The sequence below is a fragment of the Sceloporus occidentalis genome, unplaced genomic scaffold, assembly GCF_023333645.1.
Source record: "Sceloporus occidentalis isolate IW3139 unplaced genomic scaffold, rSceOcc1.0.p SCAF_15, whole genome shotgun sequence".
Classification (NCBI taxonomy): Eukaryota; Metazoa; Chordata; class Lepidosauria; order Squamata; family Phrynosomatidae; genus Sceloporus; species Sceloporus occidentalis.
This window is the reverse complement of record NW_028316995.1, coordinates 9,984,775-9,997,431: the sequence shown is the minus strand read 5'-3', so window position 1 is coordinate 9,997,431 and position 12,657 is coordinate 9,984,775. Positions and strand designations below refer to the sequence as shown.

At 36.6% G+C, this 12,657-nt stretch overlaps 1 protein-coding gene across 1 annotated transcript in view; it reads right to left on the bottom strand.

Moving 5' to 3' along the window:
- LOC149303223 (ADP-ribose glycohydrolase MACROD2-like) overlaps positions 1-12,657 on the bottom strand; it is an 806,633-nt gene that overhangs the window by 147,615 nt on the left and 646,361 nt on the right. Inside the window, exon 7 of the mRNA XM_089481386.1 lies at positions 933-963. Coding sequence (XP_089337512.1) covers positions 933-963 — 31 coding nt within the window. The remainder of the gene's footprint in view (positions 1-932; positions 964-12,657) is intronic.

Sequence of the window (12,657 nt, the reverse complement as noted above, 5' to 3'; positions counted from 1 at the left end):
AAAAGTGTTAAATTCAGCAGGTGTAGGTGTAGGAGTAGGTGTACATACATGGGAACTCTCCGGGTTTGACCCGGAGATTAATGAGTGAGCGCTGCTCCTCCAGTTCTCTGGGTCTTGACATGCCCTGCTCCTCTTTAAATGGGGGTGTTTCCCGCTGCCGTCAGCGGGAACTCCCCCGACGTCAGTGGGACCGCCCGCTGATGTCAGTGTGCAATCCTGGCCACGTCCCGCAAGGGAAGGCTCCGGGTAGTCGAAGCCAAGAAGTTCCCAGGTATGTATGTGTACCAGCATGCAGGGCTGCCATCAGGGAGTTTAACTAGTACCCATGTATGGGGCCTAGCCTTCATGATCTGTCACAGGCCACCTCTATGGACCCCACTGCCTGCTGCTGGGCTCTCGAAACCCACTACCTATCTCTGAGCCCTTATGAGCTTTGAGGCTTAAATGGCTTGTTTCTGGGGATTGGGGCCCAATAGACCCATCCCATGCTTTAGGGCATGATGGCCCAATTGCGAGCATGGAGCAGGGCAGTAGGATAAGCAGGGAAGCAGGAGGAACATGGGGTAGCGGACCAGGAGAAACACATGGTGAGATGGGATAGCAGGCCCTCTCTTTAAGTTTGTATTGGGGCCCTATGATTTCTCATGGAGGGTGTGCAATCACAAATGCCAAACGATACGCTTGCCCGAATCAAAAGAAAACTTTCCATTTTCTTATTTAAATACGAAGCAACAACCTTTCAAAAAATAATTCAATTTTCCCTTTCTCACATAAGGTACGTTTTCTGTTCGTACTGTTGTCATTTTCATAATGTAAGTGATAAGAATGAAGTAGCTGTTAAATCTACAATGAAAGGAACTTAATAAGCATCGTTCATATTTATTATAACATTGAAAAGGTGTCAAAAAAAAGTCAGCCACAATTTGACTTACCATATATTCCGGTAGAAATGCAAGGGAATGCCTACAAATAAACAAAATATATATTTAATACACTTATTTGGCCTTTAATATATTAAAAGTACGTATGATTATAGAAACAGTACACAAAATACCCAGCACAGGGGAAATGTTGCATGATACAGGTAGATAAGATAATATGGAAACTATCATGGCTATTATATATCATAATTTAATATATACATCTTTATGTGTTACTGTACAAGGGCTGAATTGATCACCTCTATGTATTTAACTCTCTATTCTTTCATAACAAAAGGTGATCTTATCAATAGAGTGAGAGCCAACCAAATACAGTATATAGTACTTCTGTCTAATGCACGGGTTCTTTTTTACGATTACAGCCCCCCACCCCGATGGATTGCCCAGACTGTCAAAATCATCATCATCACCAGTCCTATTAAGTACCAATATGACTTCAAAAGATGTTGGTAGCTTTACATATGGATAGCTAGGAATAGAGCAGCTGAAAGGAAATCATATTTGCCGTGTTAGCTTGATTATAAGACAAGGTTTTGTTTTGTTTTTTAGAGCAAATGTCGTCTTATAATCAGAGCTCAAATAGAGGTCCGAATACAAGACTAAGATTCAGATCCCCCGCAGCGCCTCCGCTGCTGCCAGCACTTCCTCTGGAGGCTTCTATGACGGAGCACCGGCATTACATGACCTTCCGGTGCTCCACCATAGAAGCCACGGCGCGGAGGTTGTCTGTGCGCATCCCGCAGCCGGTGAACGTTTGTGGGATGCGCGCAGACAACCTCCGCTGTTGCCGGCAGTTCCGCCGGGGCTTCTATGACAGAGCACTGGCATGACATGACCTTCCGGTGCTTAGTCATAGAAGCCCCAGTGGAAGTACCAGCCAGCAGGAGCAGAGGTTGTCTGCGCGCATCGCACATACCTCCACTGGCTGCCCCCACTACACACCAGGGAGTCTGAAGCATGGAGGACAAGTCTAGGGATGCACTGGTAAGACGGGGGGGGGGGGTGATAATGGTTTTCTGGAGGCAGAGTGGCATAATAGGGGTTTATAAGAGATATCTGGGAGCAGAGTGGCAAATAGGGGGTTAAAAGGCATATCTGGGAGGCAGAGTAGCATATGGCATATAGGGGGGTATAAGGCATTTCTGGGGGGCAGATGTGCATAACTGGGGGCAGAGTGGCAAATAAAAGGAAATGAAAACAAAATAATTTTTCTCAGTTTTTACTAAATATGAAAAAATAGTTTACATGTGAATTACTATTCTTATAGGGTAGTCTTATATTCAGGCTTTTTCTTTTTTCAATTTCACCTCTTATTTAAAAAAAAAATAGTAATTTGTTACTAGGAGAAAGCCATGCCAGTGTATCAACTTGTAATACTGAGAAGTGGGAAGACATCAGTGTTGAGTGATCTGATTGCAGCCTGGCTTCCTCAATCCGTGATAGTTAATAATCTAATGAATTCTGGGTTTCTGTTCTGAATATATTTTTTAAAAAATAATATTAAAATATTATTAATATTAATATAAATAAGAATAAAATGTAAAAAAAATGTTGCCAGATTAGATAATAGCATTTTTTTTTTATTATTCAGCAATCAAATCCCATAATTTGGTTCCCATACCCCCAAATGTTATAGATACCTCTGACTAAAGCATTAGAAGCTTTATTGATGGACTCTCTTCCAGTTCATTTCCCATATATACGGTGCCTGCATTCGGCCTTTAGCATGCCATCATTATTATTGTATGTGAGACCATGAAGGGTCATTTACCTCTAAGAGTAAAACATAATAACTTCCTTTTGCTTTCAGGTTTCTCTTTCTGTAACTGCCATTAAAGAATGTGATGTTAAATTTATAGAAAGTTTGGCACTATTAATAATATATGACACTTCCATACACGCTTAAGAATACTAAATAGACCATAAAAGTGTAGACAAATTGCTAACTGCATCTCATTAAAGTGCTTTACAAGTTGTCATCCATAATTTCTACACAAAGCAGAGCGAGAATTCAGTGCATACTGTAAAAGATTCTAACACATTTAACATCTCTTTTAACCCTAGTAATATGAAATGGACCATATATAATTATTGGTATAGGCAATAGTCAAAGATATGTAATCATTGTTCATAAATAAATGATTATTAAGATATATTAATATGTTTCAATGATAGGCTTCAAGGTTTCCTTGACCTTAAGATATGGAATGAAGGATTTGCTGAACAGGCGTTCTATAGATAGGATAGTAACTTGCTAATGCATGGTATAGTTGTAACTCTAAAAGGGCATTACAATATACGTACAGTGACTACCTAAAATAGGATTTCGACGTGTAAAGATCTTAGTGAGCATGTTTACCCAATCAGGTGAAGACCAATAGACTGACATCACTATCCAAGGCACATATAAGCTAGGCTTTTGTAAGACATGGAGAGGCATGGGAAGAGAGGTCGAGAGAAGATGTACTTGCCATCCACGGACTCTTCACGTCCCAACACTCCCTCCCTCCCTCCATCCTCAGGAATGCATAGGACAGATGTCATGAACTAAATTCCTCTCCAAGGTTTTGTAAGACTTGTTTCGTATTTTTGTTACCTACTTTTTATATTCGTCTATTTTTGTTTGTATTAAATGTTTCACCTTTGTTTGCATCTAAGTGACTCTGCCTATTTTTGACGCACATACATTTATATGTGTTCCAATTATTTGAAGTTTGTATTGGCCCGAATATATTTTATTACACATACCCAGCAAATACCATTCAAAAATAACAATCTAAGGCATACCAAGGAGCTGAATTATTGGGGCTGCTTTTCATTTTAACACAAGAGGCTCTCAAACTATGTAAAGTTTTTTCTGGACACCATTAATAAGGCACCTGTGTGCCAGGAGGGTCTGCTCAACTTTAAGGTTTGCTAAATCCAAGGGTCACTTCTCCATGCTAATCCTGGACATTTCTGTTGCTTTCGACACTGTGGACTACCATCTTCTCCTTCAAACTCTTCATGCTTTTGGTCTCTGTGACAGTATTCTCTCCTGGTTCACTTCCTACCTCTCTGATCGTACCTTCAGCATCTCTGTCTCCAGTACAACTTCCCCTCCCCTCTCAGTCGGGGTCCCCCCAAGGCTCAGTTCTAGGACCCCTCTCTTTACACTTCCTCACTTGGCAGACTAATCTCATCCTTTGGCTTTCAATACCACCTGAATTCTTATGACACCCAGATCTATATATCCTCTCCTGATCTCTCTCTCCCTCTGTCTTCGATCGTGTAACTAACTGCCTTGAGTCTGTCTCTACCTGGATGTCTGCACGTTTCCTGAAACTCAATATTTCCAAAACGAAACTTCTCATCTTCCCTCCAATGCTAAGATTCACTCATCAGATTCCCTTAATGTTAATGGTGCTATCATCTCCCTGTCTTCTCATGCTCGCTGTCTTGGTGTCACCCTTGACTCTGACATCTCGTTCACCCCCACATTCAGTCTGTCTCTAAAAACTGCTGTCTCCATCTTAAAAACATTGCCCACATCCATCCCTTCCTAACACAGGATGTCACCAAGGCTCTTGCCCATGCCCTTAATATCTCCTGCCTTGATTATTTTAACTCTGTCTTAGCTTAGCACCCCTCTACGATCCACCATGGATGCTGCTGCCAGACTTATCTTCCTCTCCCATCGCTTCACTAACATCTCTGCCCTGTGTCAGTCTCTTCACTGGTTGCCTGTATACATCAGATTTCACTTGGAAATCCTCCCCTGGCCTATCCGTCTTTTCCCCTGCCTTCGTTCCTTCAAAAAACCCCTTAAGACCCCCTTTTACCTATTGTGTAATACACCCTAAATCCCTCTAGATTGTACACTCGTTTGAGCAGGGCCCTCCTCACCTGTTGTTTCTGTAAGTCAAATTGTTATGTTACATACTACTTGTTATGTCCTGTCTACTCATTGTACAGCGCTATGGAATTTGATGGCGCTATTTAAAACAATAACTAAATAATAATAATAATAATAATAATTAAACCCATCTTGCCCTGCTGTAAAGACCTTGTCTAGTCCTTGGTCTTAAGAATGCAGTCGTCGATCCTGATATTTCTGTCAGCAAAGCAAGCACTGTGTGCAAATGTAGGTAGCTGCAAAGTTAAAATCTACTGTATCAAATAATTTTATATGACTGATATATGAAATTTACAGTTTTTTGTGTTTTTTTTTTTTTTTACAAAATGTTGTTTTGCCCCAGTTTTCATCTGACAAATACAGGTACATTTTGTATTATTTGTTTGTGTTACATTCATAATCTCTTAATTCCAACCCATTACAGTGTAACCATCCTTTGTGAACCTTTATATTTTTGCAGCAGGAGTACGAAAGTAATGGATTAAATGTGGTTAAAGAACAGCAATTTCCTTTTTTATTTACTGAAGTATATAATTGCAGTACTAAAAATTCAGCACAGCACCCAATGTTCCACCAAGTGTATTACTGAATGTAATGTAAAATTAAACACAGACTTCAAAATATCTTTAAAACAGAATATAGTGACATTACTGGTTCCTTAATGGAATTATTTGTGCCTTCGTATTAGGCTGCATACCTCTTTTCTACCTGTATTAGCCTGAATACTCCTTAATAAGATACATATTTATTATTTGGCAAGTCTTGAGACTAATTTACTATTATCTTAGTTTCAAAAAATAGTAATTAATGCATATGATAGCTGCATGGTCCCTTTAAATAGTCATGTTGTCCTTTTTGCAAATGTTTGGCGGAATTATGAAAAAGTCCTTCATTATGTTATTTTTGATGAATAGAAAGAACAATATCTTGTAGCCAGTGGTAATTATATACAGTATATATATATATATATTAGCAACCCCCTTCCTTTTTCACTTGAAACAAATTAAAACATTTCTCAAGAAGGTGTTTAAGATGAACATACAGGGCAAATGTAATAAAAACTTCAACAAAATTAAACTGGTAAAGGGAATGCTATTAAGGTTAATAAGTATATGCAAAAAGAAAAAATCCCAGAACCGAAAAGAAATAAGCCTTCACTTGACCGATACAGCCACAGGAAACTTGAAGCCAATAAAATATGGGATTCTTTCATGGGGTACTACATTTTTTTAAAAGTAAACCAAAACAACATAGTATAACATGAGTATACTGGCATTCTATGCCTCATTGCGCAAGGTTGAATCAAGGCTACAAAATTATCACAGTTTTTGTCAGAATCAGGGCCAGCATTTTACTCATTGTACTCATATTCAGAAGCTTAGTTTCCAAGAGCCTTGAATCATGAATAGAAGAGGATCATAGCGAGTTGGAGTTGTCCTTGCAGGACATGCCAATCGTATGTGTTAAGGTAGCAAGAAATTGGGGTTAAAGGACAGGACAATCCTAAAGCTTTACTTATCTATGTTATAATAAAATATCACAATTATCATTATTCCATATGAAGGTGAAGGCTTTCTAGTTTCACCAGCTGGAATTTGGACCCTAGCCCCTAGTTATGGTATATGCCTAACAGTTACACCTCCGAAAGTTGTCTGACATCTACTTAAAGTCCTCCTGTGGCTCTAAGAATACGAAGATAAGGTTCTTTAACTATTCCTTCACCTAAAAACAAGTCTCTTTTTTTGTAGTTAGAAATCAGACAGCTGGTCATGATGAAGATTTTTGGACAAAAAAACATCAAGAGTTTCACTCATTTCTGGCCAATGTATAAGACATACTGTATCAGTTGTTTAAGATGTGATTTGTGAAACTCAACATCAGCATCCAGTGCATTCCTTTAAAACCTCTTTTTAATTAAATTCAAGTTTATTATGCCATAATTATCTGCAGGGGAAAGTGAATGATCATTATGAACCTGGACGTGCAGTGAACTATTAAGCTACTTAGCCTCACACATGAGAAAATTTGACTTCCTTGAAAAATATCGATATGTTTCCACTTAACTTATGGAAACATTATGACTTTGTTTTTACCAAGAGGTTCTCAAGGTGGGATCCTAAATTAAAATTATAACAGTTAAGCGCTGCTGTAAAATATATATCCTTAACTTCCACAGTGCATGGCTAATGTTTGCAAAATGTTGAGTCACACACAATTGCCTCTTAGACAAAATGTCTAATGTGTTCTAACCTGAAGCCCAAAGGATTTACAGTAAAGAAATGAGACTATTTACAAGGGAAGCAGGGAGGGGGGACAAAAAGATAACACGTTGGGATTTTTGTTAGCTTGCCCCTGAGACGTTTGTGGGATTTTAATTTCCTGTAAAAAAATGTAAAATCTAAAAAAAGTTTTTCTTGGTTGTAACATCGTTCAAGCAGCACCTTTTATTTCTGTAAATCCAAATTGTTCTGTGATGCATTACGTTTAATATCCTGTTTTTGGGATAAGATGGGGTTATACGAATCAATATATACAACAAGTAGCTCAATTGCCAAATTAGATGTATTTACTTTGTCTTTAAGCATACACATAAAATACCTCCTAATCCAGATCCAATAATTTTAGGCCCCCAATTCCCTAGGCAATAAAACTAAATGCCCAATACGTCCAATAAGCTCTAGCACAGGGCGGAACACTGTACTTTGTAACAGGGACCTCCTATCCTAATGCATGCATACCCAACCAAAGTGTCTATAGGTTCAATGTAGTAATTATTAACTGCACATATTGTACATCCCATTTTATCATAATGTAAAGTGCTAAATCTGTTTAATCTAAAAAAATTGTCCCCCCTTCTGGATTACTTATTTTGCATAAAATATACAGGGAGAAACCACAACAGTTTGTAAACTGTATGGGTCAAACATTTTTTATTTTTTTTTACACAGTGGCTGCTTTTTTGTATTTTGAGTGGATTCCTTTGATACAGAAGGCACATACTAATCTACAAAACTAATCTAGTCATGGACACGTACTATGTGCAATGAAGTTTTGTTTAGGAAGCTTATAATGACTTATGACTTACGGGAAGCAAACAATCACTGGAGATATCTTTTAATGCAGCCCCATGAGTTCAATTACACAGCCTAAAGCCTTAATATAAGGACAGCCAAGACAAAGTTTGTGTTTGTTTTCGGGGGGGGGGATGTTTTGTCTGTCGCCATCTTCGATGAAATTCGTCCAACATTTTCATTTTCAGAAATACCATTCCTCCGTCTTGTTTGCATGAAAACAAGAAATAAACATGTAGAAATTGTTGTATTATAATGGCGAGATTCTCCTCCTCCTAGTGTAGTTAAAATGGTGGCCGCCACGACAAAGAAATGGACGAAAATTTTCATACTGCACACATTCGTTTTCTGTTTCTTTCGTCTAATATTGAATTTGTTCGTTCGTCATACAGATGACTGGACAAAATGACAAAATTCAGCACGAAAACATATTAGTCATTGACTAATATGGCAACAATTAGTTTATCCCCTATGGTGGTTCATGCTTGTCTGCAAGAGCTTCACAAATTGTCTAAAATACCTAACACTATAGTAATCCCCAGTGGAACGTGACGGCAAACTAACTGGCCTGACGATGTATGTGAAAACGTACATTTTAGTGACAAAGGAATAGAACTAGATATTGGAATTTCTGACAAACTTGGGGAGGTGAACAAACTCTGAAGATTTATTTTGGACAAGTAACATACTGCACAGAAAGATCATGATTTGTCGAGTCATTTAGATCCTTGAAAAGTATGCATTTTTTCTATTCCAGTTACCCAGCATTGGGGTAAGAATCAGATGCATACCTGGAAATTACAAGTTTTTGTGCACTATAATTTTATAAATCTTCTTTGTTAAGCTTTTTTTGATCCGTTTATTTTCCTTTACTTTGAAATCTGGATTGTGTTTTGGATTACGAAGAACTATTTATTTGGCAACAAAATTAATTATTACTGTGTTTCCCTTTAATGTACCTTCTCGTTAGTATTTTAAAAATAAATGAAACCAACAAAACTGACCTCTTGTTCATGTAAATAATGTTTCAGAAGAAGAATGGAATGTAACAAAATGGTTAAATAATATGAAAATTTCTATAAGACTAAATTTACGCTCTGTAGGTCTTCACTTAAAATACTGTTGGAAGAGGCAACAGAAAAGTACACTATATAGACAAAAGTATTGGCACACCTGACCATCACACAAACAGGGACTTTGATGACATCACATTCTAAATACGTAGATATTATTATGTAGTTGGTCCTCCCTTTTGCAGCAATTACAGCTTACACTCTTCTGGGATGGCTTTCCACAATATTTTGGAGTGTTTATGTTGGAATTTTGGCCCATTCATCTAGCAGAGCATTTGTCAGCAGAGGTCAGGCACTGATGTTGGATGAGAAGGCCTGGCTCGCAATGTCCGTTCCAGTTCCTCCCAAAGGTGTTTGATGGAGACCAGAGATGGCCTTATTACCTCTTTATTGGCCAAAAGATATTTAGGGAGAAAACAACAGTGTTTACAGATTCCCTTACTGGTTGTTACAAAATTATTTGCATGGGAATGGATAAAAAAACCTGGAACCCACTTAAAAAATAATTTTCCAATTTAGGATGGAAAAAGGCCTGAGATGGGTAAATACAGCTACTTATAAAAATAGTTTTGTATGCGAAATGGATTAAGAAAAGAGAAACATTTAATAACCAAGATAGGAGAGACGAAGCTTGAACATAGTAGTATATTTTATTAGCGTGGTTTGGTTTTTCAAACGGCATCTGGAATTTTATTTATTTATATTTGTTGTATGGGTACTTAGAATATAGTTGATTGAAAGGCATTGAGTTTAAATTGTGACTATAAGTATCCTAATGGTATTTTTGTAAGGTTTATGTAGAAATATGAATGTTTGCTTTTGACATATATGATTAATTAAATAAAGTTAGTAAAAAAAAAAAGATTGGAAGAAATTAGCTTTCGTCTTAAATATAGGGAAGGTTTCTTTAGGGCAGTTAAATTGTGGATGTTGTGGATGTTTTTCTGTATATCAAATGCATACGGGGTTATCACGAGTAAAAGTAGAAAAGGTAATGTTAATATAGACTGAGTCTGACTCAGAGTCTGAGATGACATTACTGTCTCAGTATTTTTTGGCCTTCTTCTGGATCAACTAATATGGGTATGGGGAATGGCTGGACTTGATGGATTATATGTCTTTATATTCAAACTAATTAACTATGTAGCTATGTAAATTATCATGATAATCAATATTAATTTGGAGCTGGCAAAATGTATCTGATCAATTCCACTACTGATGTACACATCGAAATGACTCATAATCAATGTATCCTAGATCTATAAACCTAGAGCCATCCCTATTCCCAATTTTTATGAAAAATTTGGATGATTTGACACTTTTGCTACGTGGGTCCTGTAGTATGACTCTTACAGTTATCACCACAGCTTCCAATCGCTAATCGGAAAGCTTACAACAAAACCAAGCCTGGGAAAGTATTTTTTTTTCCTTTTTCTTAACTGGGTGAACTACTAAATAGAACACTAAGAAGTTCACTTTCCCACATAGGCTTGAAAGATGAGGAGATGATGGAAAATTTCTGCCTCTACAAAATACATTGTTCATCTGTAAAGCAATTTTCTGATATAACCCGAAAAAAACAATAGTAATAAACATCTTAGGTGATAGAGAGAAAGGCATGTGATGTAGTATGCATCTGTGTGCCTGGCACTCTATACTTACTTATAAAGAAATCTGAGAGGCGCTTGCATTGTGAAATAGTCTCAAATTGATTTTTTTTAAACTTAGAAGTGTATAGTTTTTTGGGTGTTTTTTCATTTTTCTATTCATCTTTAACATCTGCTTCCCTGTGTGATAAAAATTAGGTTTTATGCTTCATAATATCTGTTACTCAGGAATATTATATATATATATCTATATAGATATATATCTATATATCTATATATATATATTAAACAGTTGTTCCTATTGAGTTTAATATATTTGACAAGATTATTACATTAAATAAAATTATATGTTTTTACAAGTGTTGAAAAAACCCTTTCACATATAATATTACAAACTTTATGAATAAATAGTATTTTAGGAATATTAAGTGCAATCTGTAGTTTCACGAGCGTTCATTTATTCTGTTTAAAACCCTTGCGTTTATAGAAGGTGAATCCATGCATATGGTAATGTATAAGAACAGTATAAGTGATGGATTTTCAATATTAAAAAGAGCGCTCTTCACATATATGAGCACTGAAAGGAAATATGCAGTATTTAAATGAATAATAACCTACAGATTATTTTTCAAAATGATTAATGCTCTTAAATTGCCATGTCCCCTGCCATGTTCATTCCACGTAGCTTTATTTATGATGCTGTGGGAATGTACTATTTCATGGACAGAGTGATGTTGTTGGTATAAGTGTGATATTTTATCCACATCATGTCAATTTACGCAATTGTGAAAGTGAAATGACGTGTCACACAACAGGTCAAAAGCGTATAGAAGTCAAGGAACAGCGTCTCAATGGTTTAATAGCTCGAAGATTAAAGGTTTGTAACAGACTGCTCTCTCTTGTGATTCAGAGCTGCTGGTAGGATATACTCACACAGCAGTGAATAACAATTGCTGTTATATAAATCTGGCCCCTGCAGATCATACATACAGTGTATATGGAATATCTTTCAAAAAAATGGTGCACTAGTATATTACAAGAATAATAATAAGTTCCTGGATAGAAATCATTTTTTTTTATTAAATAGAATAACGTTTTTATTCTCAATAATTATCACATCTATAATTATGTGTAATACTTTCTGTTAACCTGGAACTTTATAAAAAAATATAACACTCCATACATATTAGCTGAGATTTCAGCGGGTAATGACAAGATTTAATTAGTTAAAATATTGCCTTTATATTGATGACATTGAATAAAACATACCTACTGGTAATTTTAATAGCCAAAAAAGTATTTTGGCAGGGTGCAGTCAGAAGCTTGGCTATGAAGTAGGGCTTTACCAAGACCCTTTTTAATGTATTTTTGTCCATAGATATTTATATCTCCTTACATTTTGATCGTATATTAATTCTGTGATGAAGAATAATCTGATTATTTCCAATATTTTTGCTACATTGTCATAATTTGTAGATATCCCATTTAACCCCCAGTTAGATAAGCATACTGTAGGACAAATTATTTCACATTATTTATCCTCAACTGAAAAGTTTATATACACATTCATTATTTAAATAGGCCACCAAAAATCTAACATAACAATAAGTATAACATACAATCTACATTTATGTCAAAATATGATGAGACCCCCCTCCCCTTCATCTCATAGGTGCCAGGCTGAAAAAGTAAAATTGCTCCTGGCAACAACAAAGCCTAGAGAGTGTAATCTTCTTTGGGGTCTGCTCACTAAATGGAACTGGGTGAGCTGGGTTTGCCTTGGGACCAACTTGACTCAACCTGATTCATCTAGAGTAGAGAAGCCAGAGCATGTTACAGATGAGTCTGGCTCAGCTTGTGTGCTCTTTTACTGGCCAAGCCTGGGATTGGGCTCCTTGGTTTTTGTACACCTAATAAACCTAACAATCTAATAAATTAACAAACACAGTACTCTGCTAAGAAATTACAGAATAGTGTATGAAAAGAAAACAATGTCTATGTGGACAGCCTTAATATTACAACAGGATAATTTCTCCCTGATCTAGAGGGACACTTAGCAGGTTGGTCAAT